The sequence below is a fragment of the Mus caroli genome, unplaced genomic scaffold (assembly GCF_978045245.1).
Source record: "Mus caroli unplaced genomic scaffold, Mus_caroli_1 scaffold_13, whole genome shotgun sequence".
Taxonomy (NCBI): Eukaryota; Metazoa; Chordata; class Mammalia; order Rodentia; family Muridae; genus Mus; species Mus caroli.
The window spans coordinates 63,840,999-63,863,648 of NW_028227268.1; the positions used below are offsets into that span (position 1 = coordinate 63,840,999).

Genomic DNA, 22,650 nt, shown 5'->3' on the forward strand with positions numbered 1-22,650 from the left:
ATATAGATAAATAAGTAAATCTTGAAAAACTATATATATTTAAGTGAATATACAATTTAACATTCAAAGTTCATGTGCAATATGAAAATTTCACTGGGGCTTCAGTTGACCTGAGGAGGTAGGAAGAGCCTGTCTAGGTAGGGGTCCAATTCAAATGTATCATCCATTATACATGTGGATATTAAATATCTACAAAGGCTGTTTAAAATTTTAACTGACACAAATAATTATTTACCGGGTACAGAGTGACATTTTGAGCCGGACTACAATGTACTGTGGCCACATTACAATAAACAGAATGACTACCACCCTGTCTCCATTTTTTCATAATTTTTGCCTTTTTAGGTACAGAAAGGGAGTTTGGTTCTTGACTATTAGCCTGCGGTTTTTCTGGACACCCCATCTCTTTGTCGACTTATCCATGAGGCTAAGACAGGCTTCTGACATGGCTGGAATCACAGGTCTCAGGAGATGTCCTGCCATTTCTCCAGGGTTGGTGGCAGGCAGCGACACCCAAGGCTTTGTATAAACACTTGCTGTGTGTTGAGGGTGAGAGAGAACAGGCAAGTACCCCCATAGACGTTTACAGAAGCAGCATTTGAAAATGGAGCCCTGAGCGATGGAAAGGGATGTGTTAGGGTCAAGAAGGTGACTAATTGCATCGAATCCTGCCAGGCTCAGCACCCACAACTCTGGGGAGAAAACTCTGGAGGTCTCAACCCCCAAACACAGTGAGGATGCCCTGTACCCTGTTCCTGGACACAACAGTGGCTGAAGCAGGCCCTGGTAACAGAACTGTCTCCTGCTAACTCAATAGGGCTCCAGGCTCAAAAGAATCTCCCAGGGCCCTCAACATCTCCTACCTGTGGGACTTCTCCCAACAGCACACGGGGTGGAAGAACTGGATAGGGAGGACAGAGCCTGGGCCTGATTCCTGCATCGATGGGGAGAGTTAACGGATTCCTCCTCACCTGCACCCTGAAGGAGACCACCCCATCACTGCCTCTCAGGCAGTGCTATGCCCATGCAGGTCTCTGGTCCTCTCAGTTAGCTCTGAGCGTGCACACAAGTCCAAGACCAGTGTGGAGACATGGTGCTTGTCTGACATTTGGCCTGCGCCTCTTCCCACTTTTGCCATCTGTCGGTCACATCATTCTCTTCAATGCCAGGGCCCAGCTGGAATATCAGAGACCCTGGGGTACTGTGAGAAGGACATCACACCCCCTAGGGCTGACACGACCTTCCCACTCTGACCTTGGCGCTCTCGAACGCTTACTGGCCTCAACCCCCGCATCCGCGGAATGGGCTGGAATTCCGCAGGAAAGCGCGCGTGCGCACGCGCCGGCGGACACGGAACTCCATACACCACACCCTTGCTCTTTCTAGTGCCGGGAGCCAGTGTGCTAGCCCGGGACCCGATCCGGAAACAGAGCGACCTCGGCTCCGCCCCGTGAAGGCTACAAAGTGCAGACGCGCAAGCGCCATCCGTGTGGGGGCGGGGCCTTCTGCGTGCCCGCCCTCTTCCCCCGGCGTGCCCCGCGGCAGGCGCTGACGTGGCTGCCGTCAGCGCCGCCATCTTGTGGGAGCGAAACCAACGCCTGGCTGGGAGCAGCCGCCGCGGAGGTGAGACGCGGGGCGCGCTGAGGCCGAAACTGGGGAGGCCACGGTCTGGTCATCGTGGGAGTCAAGGGGGCGCTCGGCTGCGGCTGCTAAGGACCGAGTCCGGTCGGGCGGCCTGAGGTCTATGCTCAGTGGGGCTCGGCGGCAGGCCGGACAGAGGATCGGGGCGCCCCGGAGTCCCGCGTCGCCCACGGCCGCTTGGCCCTCCCCCACTCCGCGGCCCTTACGCCTGCCTGGCCGCCCGCCTCGGGCCGCAGCCCGGAAGTCCGGCCAGGACGCCGGCTCTTCTCCAGGAAGCCAGGTTTCCTGCTGTTCCTCTCTGCGCCTCTCCTAGGCTCCACGGCCCGGGAGCCCGGGAGCGAGGAGCAGGGTTCGGGGGGTCACGGGGTTTTCCTTCTTAAAGGCTAGCCGGCCGCTTCAGATACGGCATAAACCGTGGGCCTGGGGAAACTGAGGCTCGGGTGGCCCGGAGACGGCGTCAAGGTCACTCGGGTGGCGAGGTCTTCCTCTTCTGTCTCTGGAGTCCGGTTCCTGTCGGCCTGGAGGACCGAAGTTGTAGGAAGGGGGAAGGGAAAGGGACAGGTGTCGGACAGGGGCTCCGAACTGCGGATCCGGGTGCTGGGATTTAACACGCGCATTTGCGGATCTCGGGGGATCCCAGAATACCCACTGAGATCCCCAATTAGCCGTGATTTGGGCCCCGAATATCCTCGGTGAGATCTGCATTGGGGTCCCGATGGCCTCTGGAGGGGTTTGAGCCTTGTTTACCCTCTTGACTGGCTCCTTTATGCACTTTTGGGTGGATTAGAAAGGCCATTCTGAATTGGAGAATCTTTAACCTGCCCATGGAATAACCTGCTCCCGGCCTCTGAGCAGTCTGCAGGTACAGAGACCAGGTCCAGTACACAATTCTGGCTGTCCATTTAGGGTGGTCGTGCCATGTCAGATTGTAGTGTAGCTAGCTACATATGTTGTATGGTCTAGCTACATAGAACAAATGCAAAATGCTAGGGAATCTTCTCACATCAAGAAGGAATTCTCCCATTCAAACAGCAACTGGCTACTTTGTCAGGAAAGGAAGGGTCAGCTGCTCTTGGTCCTAGAAGTCATTGGAGAGCCCAGTAGTTGATGCAACAACCCATGTTGGAGTCTTCTGTTGTAGTTCTTGTTTCACAACTAGTGGTCAGCAGTTTTTCCTGCAGGCTGATTCTGGTGGTTTCTGCCGTGTCTGTCAGAAGACTAGTGAGGTGCCATGGTGCTTTGTGTGCTGGCCTCGTGTCTCTCCTCTGTCTTAGCCAGTATCCACAGTGCCTGACATGGGTGACTATAGTGTCCTCACTTTTGAGCTTTTAGCAGCACTAGCAGAAGTGGCCTAGACTATGAGATTTGATGCACTGTGTTACTACCTGGTTTCTCTGTTTCTCCACAGGGTTGTGTGGTGTAAGGGCCAGTCATAGATGTGTGAACTACATTGTCTTCTGTGGCATAAAGGTTTCTCTTATTGGAATGTCTCTCACTTATCCTTAGATTTGAAAATAGGCCTGAGTCACTGGATCACCACACTGTTCTCTTGCTTGTGAGGCAGATGTACAGAATTGCTACTTCAGAAAGGTTTAGGAGCTAGATGGTAGAGTGCTTTTCCAGCCTGCGTGAAGCCTTGCTTTGGATCTCTAGCACTGCATACAAGGTTTAAGACAGTGTGAATAACAGCTGACTCATACTCAGTCTACTCATCCTGAAAGGAAAGTAGCAGTAACTAGTTCTGTGGCCCTCACACAGCTCTGATTGTAAGTCATGCATCTGGGACGTCCACTGTGCCCCTTGCCCCTTGTAGAATGGATGTCCAGAATCTTCCCTCCACTGGGCTGCTTCCTCTGCCCAGGACCAGACAGGCTTCAAAATACCTTTTCTTTTTTTTCTTTTTCTTAAAAAAAAAAAAAAAGTAAAGGTAAATTAGACCAGCAGTTGCTGTGGTAACCCAGTGTCAGGCAGCCTAACCAAGAGAAAAAAACTTGTTGTGCAAGTTCATGCAATAGCTTGTCACAATGCTTTGAAATTGTTTGGTCAATTTTTTTTCAGATTCTTAGAATTAAATGTTACATTGATGTGCAGATTTTTTTCTGTCTATCCCTGGCTGTCCTGGAACTCCCTCTGGAGACCAGGCTAGCCTCGAACTCAGAAATCTGGGATTAAAGACATGAGCCACCACCTCCTGGTTCTGATACACAGGTTTAAATCTACTCGTAATCACAAAGGCTGTGTCATTTGCACTGGGAGCCCTGCTCTAGGTTGCTCTGTCATTCTTGGTCTTCCCTGTTGTCTTTCTTGAATCCCTTTGACCTTTTCATGAAATTGTCAGAGATGGTAAGGAGAGAAAAATGGAAATTTCTTTGACTTGAGATTTGACACCCAATAGCATCTTTTTGTGTGTATTCTCTATCTACTATTGAAGATTTGACATTGCCTACTGAGAAGTTAAAAGGTAGCTGGGGGTGGGAGTGTTGTATGCATTGGGATTTCTCATTACACACCAAGGTCTGTGTCCACTATTGATTGTGATACAGATTATAGATAATAGCTTGGACGGTTTGACAATGTCCTGAAAGGTAACTCAGCCCTCTCAGGTGGGTCAAATGACCTGATTAGCTGGAAAACTTGTTAGTGTAGGCACATCCAATCTCTTTATTTCCAGGGGGACCTTTTAGGTGTTCACCCGAGTTCCACCACCCTGTCCTGCTACAGATAATGGGGAGACTGATGAGAACCCCATACTCTTATCTGATCCTGGGTCCTGATTTTTTACTCACAGTGGTAACAGTTTGGTAGCCTTCAGCAGCCAATAGACTAGGAACAGTGGCACTCTGCAGGCCCTGATAATAGGGAAAGTTTTAAGTGATAAGAGCAGAATTGACAGAAAATAGGACGGCTGGCCAATATTTTATTGCTGCTGTTCATCAGGAAGGGTTTCACTGTGTAGTGCAGATTTTCCTCAAACTTGACATCCTCCTGCCTCCCCTCTGGAGATTATAGCCTGCTGGGATTACAGCTGTGTGCCTCTATGCTAGGCAGGCATAGTTTACAGACAGCAGTTGGGGGCGATTAAGTTCAGGTGGCCAGCAGCTCCCCATATCTGAGGATCTGAGAATCACTGCTGTAGTGTGAGTGGGACTTGGTTATTATCATTGGACATTTCAGGAATTAAGAAGTGTGTGAAAGAATTAAAAAGTCTTCTAATTAGTATTTATAAAGGTAAGTATACCTGTTAAAGGGATGCTTTAACCAGAGTTCTTTCCAAAAGGTTTCTTGTTTTTTTTCAGAATCAGTTGTCAAAATATTTTTGCAGTACCATATACTGAAACAGGAATGTTTGTGGTCTAGATTCTCTGGTTGTCCTCTAACAAGTTTTTTGTTTTGTTTAATTCTGTTGGTATAGTTTAGGTGCATGTGGCTAAGAAAGGGGTTTCTAGATTTAATGAGACCCATTGCTGAAGAGTGAAGGAAGTCTAGGTGGCCTGACATTGTGAGTGTTCTCTGAAGCTTCCTGTTCTTCTGTAGATAAGAATGCACTTCTTCCTTGTTTGAATCCAGCCAGCTATTTACATACGCCCATCTTCTAGTGACTTTGGTGGTGAAATTTTGATTGGTGTTATTATCAGCTTTTAGCATTTCTATTATGTCAAGTTATATCAGACTTTGGACATACCATTGTGATTAACGGAAATGTGTGGTTAAAGCTGCCAGTTGTGGACTAAATTTGATGGATACCTTGCTTCCTCTGTGCTGTCACTTTACCTTCATTCAGTTCCCAGGTCTGTGCACACACCCCACACACACACCCGTCTCTAGCAGTTATAGTGTAGAAATGTTTACATAGAAGCACAACTTGTACATAGTTTAAAACTGCGCAACATGTTGTTCCATGTTGTTGGCCCTGTAGATTTTTCCTGAGTCATTAAGATTAGCCTCTCTGAAGGTGTGTTTTAACTTTTAAAGAAGATGGAAGTGATAGCCTTACTCAGCATTGGGCACAAAGCTGCCTGTCTATGCATGGTATTGGAGTGTTCATCTTAACCATCCTAAACTCTATAGACTATGCAGGCCTTGAACTCACAGAGATCTGACTGCCTCTGATTCCCATGCCTGGCTAAATATATGTAATTTATACTGCAGTGAATGTGTGTCTTGAAAGGAACTAACTAAGGAGTTGGCTCCGTGAGTAAAATACTTGCTGCACAAGCAAGCATGAGAACCAGAGTTAAATCCCCCCTTCACACACAGACCTTCTAATCCCAGCAGGAGGATCGCCAGGACTTTGTGAGTAAGCCACTCCAGCTGAATTAGTGAGCTCCAGGGTCAATGAGAGATTACACCCACCCACCCCCTTCTTAAAACAACATGTATGGGTGTTACCTACCCAAGGAGGCAGAAATGTCACCTCTAAGGTGACATTTTTGCAGAGATGATAGAAAAAGATTGGTAAGTTTGAGAAGGAACCAGAGGCCTCTTAGTAGCCCAGGACAATTGACAGGAGGGGTCTGAGCTGGGTAAGTGTACTCTTGAGTTTGGAACCCTGCCAGGAGCTGTATGGGAGGGTAAGACTAGAGAGAGGGTGCCCTGGTCCCCGAAGCAGCTTTGTAGTCCTCAGGGTATTTTGAAATCTGTGGGAACCCTTTGGCTCTATCATGTAGGGAGGCATTATGTCTGGCACTTAGCCACTTGTGTGGTTTTCATGTAGGTGGAAAATCCCTCTGTGATAGCCTAAGCTTGATCACAGAAAGATACTTTTCTTTGGCATAATGTTAACAGATGTTTCAGGTCTTCCAGGAACCCAACTTTAACTATCTTGTAAGCCAAGGATAGTGTATTTTGTTCTCTTCAGTACCTTAACAAAAGATGTCCTTATTTTTCAGGGAAAAAAATTACTTCTTTGAGGTGGGATGCCCTTGAGATTGCTATGGTTGGCATTTAGTGCCTCAGTAAGCCAGCCATCCCCCTTGTCCTCTTAAGGGAATGGCTAGGCCTAGCAATCAATAAAGCAGAGTTTTGATAGAAGTTACTTCCCTTTGTGTCCCTGTGATGTCATTTGGGGTATGCGCATGGGAATCTTCAATCTTGTGCAAATGTCAGGTTGTCTGTTGGCTTTTTTTCCGGGTGGCAGACTTAGTGAATTTGAAGGTATGGTGGACACCTGACAGTTCTCATAGCTACTATATGTGAGGGTCCTAATATTACTGGTGCCACTTTGCACCTGATTAATTGACTTATTGTAGTGTAGTGGGAAGTGGAGGCAGCAAGTCTCCTTGGTTTGGGTCTGAAGAACTGGGTGGAAATTTGGGAAGGAGGGAGATTTTGATGGAAAAGCTGAATATGAAACATGGAGGAGCCCTACCCAGAGAATAGGGGCAATTGTTAGAGAATGCACTGGGTGACGGTCACCTAAGTTAAAGAAAAAACTTTTATAGTGTCTTAGAGAAGCTTTTCTGACATTGGGATGGTAGGGGACATAGTGTGTGGTGTGTGGCTAGCAGTGCTAGGCTCAGCAAGGACAGTGGACTTGGGGATTTGGTCTTTGTCCTGTGTGTCTGCCTCACTTCAGCAGGGTGGGGCAGAACCAGAGCGGAAGGGAGCCTAGTGACAGCTCAGCCTTCCTGTATAGTTTACTCCTCTGTTTCTACCTGAAGAACAAGTGTTTCAAAAGAAGGGGCATGGCACTTCTACCCTCAGAATAAAAGTTCCCAAAGGTAGAGATAAGGGTTTTGTTTTTTTTTTTTTCTTTTTGGTTTTTCGAGAGGGTTTTGTTTTTTAATTTAAAAGATGTATTAATATTTTTTTTAATTTTTAAAGTGTGTGTGTGTCTGTCTGTCTGTCTGTCTGTCTGTCTTTATAGGGATATGTGAGTGCAGATGTTTAAGGAGGCAGTGATGTGTCAGATCCTTCTGGAATTGTATTACAGATCATTATAAGCAGCCTGATGTAAGTTCTGGGAATCGAACTCTGGTCCTCTGTAAGAGCAGTACTTAACAGCTGAGCCATCTCTAGCTCCTTGTTTTTGTTGTCATGAGACAATCTCAAACTATAACCTAGGCTGGCCCTGAACTCAGGGCAGTCCTTCTGTCTCAGCCTCTGTAGTATTAGGATTACAGATCTAAGCCATGGTGATAGCGAAAGTCAAGTTTTGAAGATTGAATTAGTCAAGCTCATTAAGTACTCTAGTGGCCATCTGTCTCTGTCCAAAGTATGGCTGAATGTACCATTAACATCGAGTTTCAGTAGAAACCCTGCCAATTGTAGCTGGTTTGAGGAAGAGCTTATTTTATGAAAGCACCATGATGGTTGTTCCAGTTCCCTTTTTCTTTAGTGGGCCTTTAGTAGGATGCCAGGTCCAGATCCATTGGCCTCACAGGCAGGTGTGTGTGTGTGTGTGGTGTTTTCTGGGCATGGGGGAAGCTCATAAAGAGATAATCTGGCAAAGCTGTATTACTTTGATTTGCCTTTCAACAGAAATTAATGCTCTTCTGGGTCCTCCTGCTTCTCCTGAGCCCAGGGATGGTGGTGTTATATGTGGGTATGTGATACTTGGCGTGGCTTTGTGCATACTATGCCCTCTGTAAAGACCAATGGAGCAGGGGTGGCCATTGAGAAGCCACAGCCACTTGGAGGTTCCTCCTCATTGCTTCAGCAGGAGCCCTCAATGGTTAGAGAACGTGCATGTTAGCCAACATGGATGTGAATCTGAAGATGTGAGATCAGGGTATAACCTTAGGTCATTTCTCCTCAATTCCATTCTGTGACCAAAATAAGTTGCATCTGTTTATAGCCAGGTGGAATTGTCTCCTATATACAAATTGTATGCTCCATATATGTGCTCAAGAAAGGAGTAAAGGGCTAGGGTCTGGGGGGTACAGCCAACCTGGCTCTTTCAAGGAGTCAGGATAGACTTCCTTAGCACCAGACTTATCCTAGGCTGGAAGTCATGTGATCATGTCGATTGGGCTAAGGTATGAAGACAGAACAAGTGGCTACAGGGTCACTAGGGAGGGCCAGGCTGAGCCTTGTCCCCTGATTTCAGGATGGTTGTGTTGTCATACTGTGCTTTTCTCCATTTTAGATATGTTTCTTGGTTGATGCCTGTTTATGTTTCTTGCTTTGTTTTGTCTATGGTTTGGGGAGCAAACCTAGTGCTCTGCTACTATTTCCAGTTCTGTATGTATAGTTTTGGAGTTTTTTTCCAGTGAGATGAGTAGAGGCTCTCTGTACTTCCTGCCAACGTAGAAATACGGTAGCGGTGTATGATAGGGCAGTGTTTCTCAGCTTATCTATTGCTTTGCCCTTCTGTTTCCTTTCCTCATGTTGTGACCCCCAACCATAAAATTACTTCATTGCTACTTCATAATTATAATTTTGTTACTATTGTGAATTGCAGGATATCTGATACCTGACCCCCTAAAGTGCTTGAAATCCACAAGTTGAGAACTACTGTGTTTGGGTGTGGTTCTGTGGCTCCTAGGTAGGTGCTGTAGGCATGTAGTGCTGCAGGAAGCTCCAGAATGTGCAATTATTCTAGAAGCCCTGACTCCAGTTACAAGTCCAGATTCTGTTACTGAGAGGAAGACAAGACACAGAACAGTAGGTATCTGCTTTAAGAAGATTTACACAAACAATGTGGCAAGATGTTTCCCCATTGGTGCCTTTAGAAGTTTCAAAAATTGTTTCATGAATATTGTAGCTCTAGCTACAGGTGATATGGTAGCTCAGTTATTTGCTTAGAGCTGCTGATGTATAGAGTTAATGTGGCTGTGAATATGTTTTACCTTTTTGAGACTAGTTATGTTATGGTAATGCTTAAAAATAAAGGGAGGCCAGGCAGTGGTGGAGCACGCCTTTAGTCCCAGCACTTGGGAGGCAGAGGCAGGCAGATTTCTGAGTTCGAGGCCATCCTGGTCTACAGAGTGAGTTCCAGGACAGCCAGGGCTACACAGAGAAACCCTGTCTGGAAAAAAGCAATGAATGAATGAATGAATAAATAAATGGAGAAACAATATAAAGATGAGGTTCAGCATTGTAGTTGCTGTAGTTCAAAAACTTTTACTGGAGTTTTACTTTACTTGAGTTTTACTTGAGTATGGGTATACACATTGATTTGTGTGTGTGTGGGGGGTTCACCTTAAGTTTGCAAAGAATGCTCTAATTTCAGTTTCACTCATTATCCTACCTACAAACCAGACCTGGTGGGTTTCCCCTGCCCTGAAGAAGCTTCGAGGAGGCAGTGTGCAACTGTTGATTTAGTCACAGTTTTGCCCTTCCAAGAGTGCTTGCCTGTCTTAGTATCAGCACATTCAATTTTACTCTTAAGCAAATTTTATGAAATGACAACAAATGTAGAGCAGTACTTGGATTGCATGGACATACTTAGTAGCCTGGAATGTTCAGCTGAGGGGCATGTGAAGACCTGAGGCTTTAGGTACAGACATTCTCAGTCTCTGTTAATGTACAAAAAGCAGTGTGTGCAGAGGTCAACATGTAGTCATGTTGACATGACACTAAAGCCCCTTTAAAGTTGCAGGCTTTCATGTATTTTATTTTTGAACACTTTCATGTATTTTATTTTGAAAACTTTAGTTAGAAAGTGTTCTATACTGTGTTCAAGTTCTTTAAGAAAAGTTTTAGAATTGGTAAGTTTCCTCAAATGTGATAACTGAGAATATACCCTTGCTGGATGTGGCTAAACTTTATTTTTGAGGCAGGATCTCCTGTAGCTCTGGCTCCAGTGTTTTAGTGTTGTCCCTGTATGCAGTTCCTGCAGAGGCCAGAAGAGGGCTTCACATCGCCTGAAACTGGATGGAGTTAGAGTTAAGGACAGTTGTAAGCTGCCATGTGGGTGCTGGGAATGGAACTGTGTCCTTTGCAAAAGCAGCAAGTACTCTTACCCATTGAGCCATCTTTTTAGTCCCCTAAAAGGAACTCTTAAGACAGCACCAATTATGGATCACAGGGCCCCCAATGGAGGAGCTAGAGAAAGTACCCAAGGAGCTAAAGAGACCTGCAACCCTATAGGTGGAACAACATTATGAACTAACCAGTACCCCGGAGCTCTTAACTTTAGTAGCTGCTTATGTATCAAAAGATGGCCTAGTCGGCCATCACTGGAAAGAGAGGCCCATTGGACACGCAAACTTCATATGCCCCAGTACAGGGGAACGCCAGGGCCAAAAAGTGGGAATGGGTGGGTAGGGGAGTTGGGGGAGGGTATGGGGGACTTTCAGGATAGCATTGGAAATGTAATTGAGGAAAATACGTAAAAAAAAAAAAAAAGCACCAATTTTTCATTCAGGTAGTAAGTATGAGTCCTATTCAGGGCAGAACATTCTGTTGAGTCTGCAGCCCAGAGCAGAAAACTTCTCTTTCTACTGGGATTCTTTCAAAATAGTGGTAATAATTGGAGGAAAATGGCAAACCTACACAGTCCGATTTAAAGAAGGTTGTCTGGCCTTTTCTGAGTCTTGTGGATGATGATTGACTCCCCTGGCTGTCGCTTGGCTGCTGCTCAGGCTCCTGTTCAACTACTAAACCAGTCAGGTTGCATTCATTATTGTGGAATAGGTGTGGACTCGGTTGTGTTTTCTCGCCTTTACTTAAGAGACCAGGAAGGCCCTGCTACTGGCAGAGGGTGGTGTAGGGAGTGTGGTTGCCAGAGGAGAAGCTACTTCAACCATGGTCCTCTCCTCCCCAAAGAATGAACTTTCTTGACCCCATCTAACTTAGTGGTTGTGGGTCCTCCTGCCTGAGGCACTCCTCTGGTGGTTTGGTAGGCAGAATAAACCAGCAAGAGGCTCTCTGGGAAAGTTGTTTTCACTGCCTGCTGATAGAGTGAGTAATGCAGAAGAACCGGAAAAGCAAGTTTAGCTTGTGTGTGGGATTGTAGAGGGAAGGTGACAGCAACTTGACTGGGCTTCAGGCAGTCAGTGCCTGTACCCAGAGTCTCTGGTGGTGATTGGCCCTTGTAGCCACTAGGCTTTTCTCTCTGTGGAGGCTCCTTTGGGCTTGGGTCTCTTCTAGAAGCAGTGGTTGGGGCCCTATGAGGACACAGAACAGCAGGGTGGATCTACATGCTTGCATTGTTGAATGTCTTAAATCTGGAACTCATCATTGAATTCTATGTTTGCTTCTTCCTAGGTGATTCTTGTTAAAAAGAAAGAAAATGTTCACTGTGGTTATCATGGCCTTTCCATTGAGAAGGCAGGTTAGGCCCAGCACACTCAGCTGTGGGCTGTGCAGATCACGTGCAAGAAAGCAGCACTGAATAACAGTAGTCATGGACAATGAGACACTCATGCAGCCATGCTGGCAAACTTGGCTGAGGTCCCCGCCACTAGACACAGTTATTCAAGGTGTCTGTCTGCTACTGTAGGGACTTGAGAGGGGTGCACGTATCCTCTCCCCTTAATCTTCCTCTGGGTTTTTTTTTTGGGGGGGGGTCCTGCTTTTCCTTTTGAAACAGGGTCTTATGTAGTTCAGACTGTCCTTCAACCCCCTGCTCATAGCCAAGGATTGATTATCTTAAACTCTGCCTCAACCTTACTGGGGTCATATATTTGCTCATACATGGATAGTGAGCACAACAACTATTGGTTTCTTCACAGCATCTGAACATAAAGAGCTATCTTAATGTCCCCTCTGCCTTACCAAGCCCCCCTGGCACACTGGTGGCACCCTAGTCACCACTGGTGGATCCCTTTTGTTTCTCCATTGGTAACCATTTTTGATGTGTTGATTTAGAAGGACAACTGATTGCTGAGCAGATAGTTAACCTGTGACTGTGGAGCTTTTTTGTTTAAAATAAATTATGTGTATTGCCTCCTTGTTCCCCCCACCCCTACCCCCATACTTGAGTGCTTCCTGCTCTCTGGCATCTTCTTAATTCGTCTTGGGCTCACTTTCTTTTGCCTGGTTTGGATCCTCATGGGATGCCTTGTCATGTTGAAATTGTTTTTAACTATCTATAATTGGTAGGAATTAAAGGTTGAGAGCCATAATCTGAGAATTTTTAAAGAGCGTTGCCTGAGAGTCTTCCTCCCACCAGCACTGACTGCATTGTCATTGTCACAGAGTGTTTTGGCAGTAGGCAGCAGCTCTTAGAGCATGTGCTCCCTCTGCCTAGCTAAGAGTCTCCCTCTGTAGTTATTCTTGTCAATCTGTCCTGTCCATCTGTTTTCTTTCTCTTCTCATTTCCTTCCACTTTCCTCTCCTGTCGTCTTGTCTTCATGTTCTTCCTCCTTTGTTTGGTAGTTGGTTTTGTTTCTTAGTTTTTCCTAGGTAAGGTCTCAGACTCTGGCTGGTATCTGCTAGCCTCAGTGCTAGGATTCTAGGCATGACTCAACATCTAGATTTCTTCCTCCTTTTTCTTTGACAGTCTCACTATATGTTCCAGATTAGCCTCATACTTTCTGTCATCGTGTTTATATTTTTCCTATTCTGCTTTCTGTGAGCCTTCATTTTGAACTTTTCGTGTCCCTCATTTTCTTTTGTTCCAGTATCCTGTTCTTGGTGGACCTCTGTACTGATACATTCAGGCTTTGGGGTGTTCTATTTTTGTTGAGACTTGAGGTCTCACTATCTCCCTCAAGTGATTTGGAACTTATTTTTTAAACCATCCTGGCCTTGACCTCAGAGAGCTACCTACCTCTGACTCCTGGTTGGTGGGATTAAAGGCACGAAATACCGTATCTCACACTGTTTTTGAGGTCTCTTGTAGCTTAGGCTGGCCTCAAAATTGCAAGTAGCTGAGGCAGAACTTCTGGTCTTCCTGCCTCTTTCTACCTAGTGCTGGGTTTACAAGCATGCACACCATACCCTGTTTAGTGTTGGGGATTGAACTTGGGACTTCATGGATGCTCTGCCAACTGAGCTCCATCCCTACCCTGAGTTGTTTGTTTGTTTGATTTTTTTTTTTTTTTGTGGTGGCTTTTCTTTTTAAGATTTATTTAGGTATATGAGTGCTCTACTTGTACGTATGCCTGCATGACAGAAGAAGGCATCAGATCTCATTACAGATAGTTGTGAGCCACCATGTGGGTGCTGGGAATTGATCTCAGGTCCTCTGGAAGAGCAGTCAGTGCTCTTAACTTCTGGGCTGTCTCTCCAGCCCTGGTGACTTGGTTTTTAAGTAGTCTCTCTCCTGTTTTGGCTTGCTTCCAGTCAAAAGGGCTCCCTTTTTGCTTTTTGAAATCAAAAAGGCTTTTAAAGAGAGAGGCTTTGAGGAGCTGCTTCTGTTCATATCTTCTGGGGCATTCTGAGAGTACCCCCATATCTCTGTCCTGTGGTTCAACTACTCTTACACACCACGAGGGGTTGAAGGTACGGCTGGATCCTATCCATGACCACTGTCCCAGGGACTCCAGTGTGTTCACTTGGTTGGGGTTTAGTCACTGTGGCTTCTATATGATGAACCCATCCTGGGATTTTTCTGGGAACTTTCTGAGGAAGGAGTACTTAAGAAGTGAAGTGGTGGGGCTGGTGAGATGGCTCAGTGGGTAAGAGCACCCGTCTGCTCTTCCGAAGGTCCAGGGTTCAAATCCCAGCAACCACATGGTGGCTCACAACCATCTGTAACGAGATCTGGCGCCCTCTTCTGGAGTGTCTGAAGACAGCTACAGTGTACTTACATATAATAAATAAATAAATCTTTAAAAAAAAAAAAAAAAGAAGTGAAGTGGTGATACACACCTTTAATTCCAGAACTCGGATGTAGAGGCAGGTGGATGTCTGTAAGTTCAAGGCCAGCCTGTTCTATAGAAGGAGTTCTAGGATAACTAAGGTAACAGAGAAACCTGTCTCAAAAAAACAAAACAAAACAAAAAGCAACAACAAATGAAGTAGAAGGCCTTTAGTGCTAAAGTATCATTATTGCTCTGTCTTAGCTGATAAAGAAAGTGAAGAATTGCAATCTTCAACATCTCCTTTTTCTCTCTCCTAATATTTTTATTCCCATATGGGTAGTCATTTTGGTGAGTGCAGAATGTTCATCTGCTTAAACATAAGCATCATATTGTATAACTTTCGATTACATTACCTAAGAAGAGGACATTGTCTAGAGGATACTAGAGATGGTGTGAAGAGGTCCTGTAGGCCATGCCTCAGACATGGTGCCATCACATCAGCCCACTGAACAAGACAGTGTAATGTGTAACTTGATGGGGGTATCCCCCAAAATGAAGGATTTTCTTTGTAGAGCCTGCTTAACTGTGGCTAGTGGAAGTGACTGTGTTAAAAAGTCAGCTGTTTTCACAGTGTAATAAGAGGTTACAGAACTGAGCCCTGAAAAATGGTGTATGGAGTCCTCCACATAAAGCCCCTTAACACACCTGCACGTGAAAAGGGGAGGCCACGTGGTCCTGTCTATAGTCCATGTTATGGTACTACTAATCCTTTGTGTTTCACATTACTATAATTTGAATGCACTTTCCAAAGTGAAGTTATATGGGAAATTGAACCCCCAGTGTAATAATAACGTTGGGCAAGTGTTTGGTTCTTAAAGTTCCAGCCACAAGAATGGATAATGGCCATCAGGAGGAGGACTTTGCAAGTTCACACTCACTTTGCCACATGAGATTATGGCATTCCTCTCCTGAAGGATACGGCTGAAGACCTCACCTTAGAGCCAGACATCCAACCTGCCAGACCATGATTTGGATGTCTACTGCATCTGTTGTTGCTAAGTTGCCCACTGTGTGATGTTCTGTTAAGGCAGCACTACGAGACAATTTATAGGGAAACTGCCATTCTTTTTCCTATGGGTCAGTAGCCTTGGATAATACACAGACAACTCTTTCTGAAGGCACTATGGCCTTCTATTTGCTTTTCTTATTAAGAGTTAACAATGAGCCGGGCGTGGTGGCACACGCCTTTAATCCCAGCACTCGGGAGGCAGAGGCAGGCAGATTTCTGAGTTCGAGGCCAGCTTGGTCTACAAAGTGAGTTCCAGGACAGCCAGGACTATACAGAGAAACCCTGTCTCGAAAAACCAAAATAAAAAAAAAAAAAAGTTAACAATGAGCATTTGACAAAGCAAGCAGTAAATCCATTTGGATGAGAAGTGAAGATCAAAGTGGCCACCCGATAGTGAGACCAGACCTAGGGAAACCTTACTATCCTTCCCAGAAGCCCTTAACATTTGATAGGCCCTGGTACATTGGTACCAACTAAGTTGCCTAGCGTTTCTTCTCTTCCAGTGGGCCTTACCTACTAAGTATGCATAGGTCCTTGCAGGGACACAGCTCACATTTGCCTGTCATCCTCTTAAAGGAATGTGCTGCCAGTGGTTTACGGTTTGAGTCTCTTTCTTCTTGGGCTACTTGAGATAGAACACTGTCTTAACAACGGTCTCCCATGACCTGGGCAGATAGAAATGCCTGGAGAGGTGGCATCACAGTTCTTGTGGGTGTGTCTAGTCTTGCTGTCACCAGGGGCTGGTAGAGCATTTGGCTTGTAGTGTTGAGCATAGAGTGTGACTCTTTAGTTGAAAATTGTGGATACTTTGACACTTTGAAGTAAAGATAGAGATGTAAGGTGGTTCTTTCTGATCTTGTGAAGAGCTCTGTTAGGTTTTAAGAGGTCCTGTGTCAGCCAGGCAGTGGTGGCGCATTGGGAGGCAGAGGCAGGTGAATTTCTGAGTTCCAGGCCAGCCTGGTCTAGAGAATGAGTTCCAGGACAGCCAGGGCTACACAGAGAAACCCTGTCTTGGAAAAACAAAAAACAAAACAAAACAAACCCCCAAAAAGGCCCTGTCTCTCTCAAAACTTTTTAGTGCCAGCTCCCGAGTGTGAGTATACTTGATTGTAGTTAGATGTCCCTTCATTCTGACAAGTGGTTAGACTTGGGAGACAAGGGGTTGTTGTGGTATCTGCGCCTTCCTAAACTGATATGTGTGGCCTTGGTGAGCGTAGGTAGTCTGGTGGGCAGGGGGAAGGGGGCAGGGTTCTTTTCTGCCACCTGGGAACTAGATTGAATTGTCTCCCATCCTCCCGTGAAATTTCAGGAGGGATATGAGGACATGGCTTCGGGCAGGGGACTCCTGCGTAGGTGTCTCTGACCTGCCACAGGGCCCACACTGGCAGTGTATAACAGTACTGGAACCACTTTTCTTTCCCAGGTCTTTGGCCAGTATCGATTCCACCTGTCCACAAACATGGGGAATATCTTTGCAAACCTCTTCAAGGGCCTTTTTGGCAAAAAAGAAATGCGCATTCTCATGGTGGGCCTGGATGCTGCAGGGAAGACAACAATTCTATACAAACTGAAGCTGGGCGAAATTGTGACCACCATTCCCACCATTGGTGAGAAGCTGGGACCAGGGCCAGGGTGGGGGTTGGGTGTGGGGATCCAAAATACAGAGGCCCTCAGCTGCAACCCTACCCCCCAGGTTTCAATGTGGAGACTGTTGAATACAAGAATATCAGCTTCACCGTGTGGGATGTGGGCGGCCAGGACAAGATCCGGCCACTGTGGCGCCACTACTTCCAAAACACCCAAGGTAAGCGGCCAGTCCTTGTCTTAGATTCCTCATATTTGCCTCAAAGGGATGCAGTTGGCTCACTGAGCCTTGTGGTCTTTGCCATTTCAGGGCATTAAGCCACACCAAACATCATGGCCAGTGGGAGGACTGGATCTAGAGCCTGTGGGGTCTGGTGGGGAGTGTTCAGTATGTGCACTAATGTGGCCATGTTTCAGGCTTGATCTTCGTAGTGGACAGCAATGACAGAGAGCGTGTGAACGAGGCCCGTGAAGAGCTCATGAGGATGCTAGCTGAAGATGAGCTCCGAGATGCTGTTCTCTTGGTGTTTGCCAACAAGCAGGTAGGCACCAGCAAGGTCCTTCCCTGAAGGAAAACCTGTATCAGGGAAGAAAGAGGAGGGGTGAAAGGCTATCCAGGGTTATTGGCTGTTTGTGGTCCCTGCCACTAATTCTTCCTTTTCCTCAGGACCTCCCCAATGCCATGAATGCGGCCGAAATCACAGACAAGCTGGGGCTGCACTCTCTACGCCACAGGAACTGGTACATTCAGGCCACCTGTGCCACCAGCGGGGACGGGCTCTATGAAGGACTAGATTGGCTGTCTAATCAGCTCCGGAACCAGAAGTGAACCAGACCCCTCCCTCCCCCTCACTTCCTCTTCTCCGCCCTCAGCTTTCCTCTCATGTGGCAAACGTGCGACTCTGTGGTCCTGAGTGCCAGAAGCTGTCTCCATGGGTTGGTCACAGTGTGCATCGCACCGTGCTGTACATGTGCAGACGCAGCCTGCAGCCAGGTTTTTATTTAATGTAAATAGTTTCTGTTTCCACTGAGGCAGTTTCTGGTACTCCTATGCAATATTACTTAGCTTTTTTATTGTAAAAAGAGAATCAACTCAACTGTCAGTACTGAGAGGGATTTGGGTGTAGGGGCACCTGGCCTCCGGGAGCCATTGGGCTGTAGACTGGTGTCGGTATCCATTTGGTGGTTGGTTTTTAACCCAAACTCAGTGCATTTTTTAAAAATAGTTAAAAATACAGGACAAGAACACTTGAACACACAGAACGGAGACTATGCCTAGTGTAGGTTTTGCAGTTAATGGCCTGAATGCTAGTTATCGGATCACCTGTTTCGCTGTGGGAACAGGAGAGAAGGTGACGAACAAACCACCATCCGCTGCATGGTCACAGTAGAGCCCCCGTGACTCGCCTGTCTTTGGGTCACCTGCATTCCATAGCATTGTGCTTGTACTTGTGCTCACACGGTTACCTAGGGTAGGCTGGGAGCCATTGTGGGGTGCAGGGCCTGGCTTGTACTTGGTGTGTGCAAGGCCCAATGGCAGCCTGCATACCCAGCCTACTCTTGGGCCCACTTGGACGCGCTGGCAGGAGGCCTGGGTCTCACCAGCAGGAGTGCGTGCAAGGTGGGAGGGTCGGTCCATTACAGACCCACATCCTGGAGCACCCCCATCTCCATGTGTGAAGTAGCTTCCTCCCTCAGCCTGCAAGGGTCCGATTTGCCATCGAAAGACGACCTCTACTTTTTTCTTTTGTATTTTGATAAACACTGAAGAAGCTGGAGCTGTTAAATTTATCTTGGGGAAATCTCAGAACTGGTTTATTTGGTGTCGTGGAACCTCTTACCGCTTTCAATACACAATTAGTAATCAACTGTTTTGTATACTTGTTTTCAGTTTTCATTTCGACAAGCACTATAATTATAGCTGTTAGAATAAAGTCTCTTAACTATTTGATGGGCTTGTGTGTCAGTGCCACCACTGCCAGGCTTCTTCCTGAGATTGAGAGCCCTTTTCATGCTGTAGGAAACAGGTGCCCTTTAAGCCCTAGTGGAATCTGGTGAGATCTGGATGTCTTGACTCACTTATGTCTTAAGGTGCTCCTTTCCTTTTCTTTCTGTGACAAACTGGGGCAGCTGGCCTTGAAGTGCTTATCTCTGGGTAGGCGTGACCACTAGAAGATCCAAAGTCTATTATCCTTCTGAATAGGCCCCTGCCTAAGTGGACTGACCTTCACCCCCTTGAGGTGCTGCAGTCTTAGATAATTAGTCTTCTCTCATGCTTAGGTGGCTACCTGCAGGGCACAGGTCTTCATAGAAGCAACAGCACGAGTCTCAGGACATTTTGGGGTCTGCCCAAAAGTATGCACTCGCAGCACAATAGCTTTTACAATCAGAACTTTCTATGTTGTAGCAACCCTAACTTCTACTGTCTGCCTAAATGTACATGGGCTCTAAAATTGCTATTATCTGGCTGTTGGACCTCTTAGGCAGACAGCAGATGCCTTCAGATCCACAAAAGTTTGTTCTTCCAACTTCTTGGCCACTTGTATGATTGATTGTAAGGCAGCCTCAAGGACAGGATTCTGGTCCCTAGACCCCGTTCCCTTAATATATATTGGAAGGGGGCCCCATGCTCCCAGCCTAACCTGTCCTCAGTGAGATAATACACTCTACTTTTAAAATACATTTACTTAAGTACAAAGTGGGCTGATACAAAAAAAAGTAGGAGTAATCAGTAACACGCACCCTAACCTCAAGGGCCTGGCCTGTGGCAGCAGAGACAGTCTCCCGGGCAGTTATATCTTCCTTGGCAGGGGGACAAGGCAAGAGCACTACCCTCATAGAACCACTAGACTGGTAACCCAGGACCCACTCTATGACCTGGAGTGGTTGCCTCCAAATGGCAAGATAGATCCTAAGATCCAGCAAGCTTGGCTCAGGATCCTGTCGGGGAGCAGCCACCTGCCTTATCCCAGCCACAGAGCCACAGTTAGTTGGGCAGGTAGGGAGTGGGCTGGAAGCTACTTGGCATCCAGGGCTCTGCTGTCCTTTGGTGTAGCCATTCTCAGTCATCAGAGCTTCTGTCTTGTCGTCTGCGGGATGGATTCCTTCCACTGTCCTGGCTATGTTCCCGCTTCCTCTTAGAGCAGGGAGAGAAGTCAGAATGTCTCTGGCGTCTGGGCCTACAAAGACAAGGACAACCAGACACTTAAAGGGTCCCTCACCCTGCCAAGCACCACACCAGGCCTGGCTAGCTTTGCCTCCCATTTCCTTAGTGTCCCAGGTAGAGTTGGGCCTAGCCTACCGGGGAGGAGAGGGAGATGAGGAGCAGCTGTCAGCCTCCCTCTTATGTTCTTTGTCTTTCTTCTTTTTGTGTTTCTTGTGTTTCTTCTTCTTTTTCTTCTTTTCTTTCTTGCTCTTCTTATGGCTCTCTGCACTGCAAGAAACAATACAAAGGATCAGAGCTTGAAGGACTCGTGCCTACTCTACTGTGGGGTAGTCTCACCCAGCAGGGAAAGGCAGACTAGAACAGGATCCATTGTGCACTGATAATATCTACATGTCGGGAGTTCACATTTTTTTTTAAGATTTATTTATTTATTATATGTAAGTACACTGTAGCTGTCTTCAGACACTCCAGAAGAGGGAGTTAGATCTCGTTACGGATGGTTGTGAGCCACCATGTGGTTGCTGGGATTTGAACTCCAGACCTTCGGAAGAGCAGTCAGGTGCTCTTACCCACTGAGCCATCTCGCCAGCCCTCATATTTATAAAATGAGCTTAATATTAGGCTCCATGGCCACAAAGATGAGTGCTGGAATGCTGCCAACCTGGTGGGCCTTCTCTCTCCTTGGGAGACAAGTTCTCATTATGCAGCCTTGTCTAGCTTGGAACTCACTATTTTACCTACGTACAAAGTTGAGATGACACAAAAGTAGAAGTAGCCAGACACACGTACACATCTCAAGGCCTGGAACCAGCTTGTGAGAACTCTCAGAGATCAGCCTGCTGTCTACCAAATGCTGGGATTAAAGAAAGTTGTGTGCCGCCCACCCCACCAGCACCTCCCACCAAACTGGCCAGTATCATGGTCCTGAATGCCACCCTGCTGGGTCACCTATGGCAGCTACTGAGACTCCAGCCCAGAGATGGAGGTCCACCTACTTCAGTCAAACTAAGAGAGCTAAGGCAGTCTGCCCCTTTATGCATGCACAGGGAGGCAGACTCAACTTACTCCAGTTCAGCTTTGTCCTCCGCGCGAGGCTTTTTCCTGGTAGCAGATGGGGCAGTGCTTGGGCCTTCGCTGTCCACACGGTGGTGCTGTATGACATGAGTAGCTGTGGTGAGGGACACCCAGGGAGTCCTGCCCCACATCTCAGACACCTCTAAACCCCAGGATCCTGTGCATTAGGCTTGACAGGGTTTACCGTGAACACTGACAGCCCAAGTTTGGCAGCCTCTTTGTCTTCTCGGGATAGCGCCACACGGCCCGCGGAGCCACTGCAGGGGACAGAGCTTTTGAGGACAGTTCTCAATCACCGCCCAGGCCTACCCTGGACTCCCCAACAAGCCTAACCTGGCGCTGCCCAAGCCCAGCAGCCGGTCCACGCCCTTCTCCTCAGGGTCTCCTCCTTCCCGTTTGCAGATCTCCACGAAGTCCTGCGGAAGCAGGGTAAGATAGGAGGTTCTAGGCCGAGACAGGCAGACCCCCCCCCCCCCCAGGACCTCGAACCCATATCTCAGACTCACCTCCTTGCTCAGGCCGGTGGGCTGTTTCCTCACGTTCTTGTAACCACTGCGAGCAAGGGTCAGGAATGCTCATCAAGGCCCCTCGGTCCCCTTCTTTCCTGTGCCCCGCCCACATCCAGCCCCGCCCCAGGGCCACCCAGATCCCGCCCTCGGCGCTTGCGGTCGCCCCGCAGCCCAGGCACTTACAGTGCGGCCAGCAGCGCCTCACGCTCCGCCTCGCGCACGGCTGCCAGTTCTTCCTCACGGCTCGGGCCGGTACACGGCGCGCGGTCCTTCGCGTACCAGGTGAGGTCGCGGCCCTTCTGCCAGCGGCCTACTGGCGCCATCAGCGAGTTGCCCAAGTAGTTCTCCCTCTGCTTGTCAGTCTTCACGTCCTCCCAATTGAACTGGTCTTGTCCGCCACGCACGCCACCGCGATTGGAGCCGAACATGGCGCTGGAGCCACTGCACAGTCTTCAGTACCCGCGGTCTCGAGTCAGACTCCCCGCAGCACTCGGCCTCCGGACGCACGCCGTGACGTCATTCTCGCGCCCCCGCGCGCGCCTGCGCTCTCGCTAACGTGCCCGTGCGCCTGCGCACTGCGTATCCGAGAGCCATATTAATGAAGGTCCTCTTTCTAAAGGGCGTTCAGGGCTTCACTGGCGCAACCATCATCCTAGTACCACGTGCGCCTGCGCACTAGCTCCTCAAAAAGACAGCTGTGCTATCCCACCTGATAACTCTTGTATGAAGGAATCTCGGTGGAAAGGGACACTACAAAACCTTAGTGACACCAGGAGGGGCCTGCCCCTTGCTTTCTGGAAAGGCAAGAATGCTAACTCCAAAGGTCCCGGGTCACTGTTGAAACTAAGTTAAATAATGGCAAACCTTCACGGAACACTGAGGGGCAGATAAAGTCACCAAAGAAACATGGATTCACTCTTCCATGCTCTGGGTGACAGAATGTGCGTACGTGACATGAAAGCCCAAGCATCC

General features: G+C 47.5%; 2 protein-coding genes across 3 annotated transcripts; one reads left to right on the forward strand and one right to left on the reverse strand.

Annotated features, from left to right (window-relative positions):
- Nucleotides 1–1,520: 1,520 nt before the first annotated feature.
- Arf1 (ARF GTPase 1) lies at nt 1,521–18,880 on the forward strand. Of its 2 annotated transcripts, none has more exons than XM_021175459.3 (5): nt 1,521–1,623; nt 16,769–16,952; nt 17,039–17,149; nt 17,347–17,471; nt 17,597–18,880. In XM_021175459.3, exons 2-5 carry the CDS (start codon nt 16,805–16,807, stop codon nt 17,756–17,758), a joined length of 546 nt encoding a protein of 181 aa, XP_021031118.1. In that variant the 5' UTR covers nt 1,521–1,623; nt 16,769–16,804; the 3' UTR covers nt 17,759–18,880. The 2 variants fall into 2 exon arrangements, with proteins under 2 accessions (XP_021031118.1, XP_029339442.2); XM_029483582.2 differs by lacking the exon at nt 1,521–1,623 and adding an exon at nt 1,901–1,921.
- Nucleotides 18,784–22,212, reverse strand: CUNH1orf35 (chromosome unknown C1orf35 homolog). Its single transcript, XM_021175458.2, has 7 exons — nt 21,862–22,212; nt 21,676–21,721; nt 21,503–21,585; nt 21,354–21,426; nt 21,161–21,246; nt 20,231–20,362; nt 18,784–20,108 (listed from the first exon to the last, which is right to left on the reverse strand). Exons 1-7 carry the CDS (start codon nt 22,104–22,106, stop codon nt 19,991–19,993), a joined length of 783 nt encoding a protein of 260 aa, XP_021031117.1. The 5' UTR covers nt 22,107–22,212; the 3' UTR covers nt 18,784–19,990.
- Nucleotides 22,213–22,650: the final 438 nt, after the last annotated feature.

Excerpts from the sequence above, each read along its gene's own strand:
- Arf1 (XM_021175459.3), top strand. The coding sequence starts at position 16,805 with ATGGGGAATATCTTTGCAAACCTCTTCAAGGGCCTTTTTGGCAAAAAA. Across the intron at positions 16,953-17,038 it reads GACCACCATTCCCACCATTG|GTTTCAATGTGGAGACTGTT; the intron begins GTGAGAAGCTGG and ends CCTACCCCCCAG. Across the intron at positions 17,472-17,596 it reads TGGTGTTTGCCAACAAGCAG|GACCTCCCCAATGCCATGAA; the intron begins GTAGGCACCAGC and ends CCTTTTCCTCAG.
- CUNH1orf35 (XM_021175458.2), bottom strand. The coding sequence starts at position 22,106 with ATGTTCGGCTCCAATCGCGGTGGCGTGCGTGGCGGACAAGACCAGTTC. Across the intron at positions 21,427-21,502 it reads CTGGGCTTGGGCAGCGCCAG|TGGCTCCGCGGGCCGTGTGG; the intron begins GTTAGGCTTGTT and ends TGTCCCCTGCAG. Across the intron at positions 21,247-21,353 it reads TTGGGCTGTCAGTGTTCACG|CACCACCGTGTGGACAGCGA; the intron begins GTAAACCCTGTC and ends CATGTCATACAG.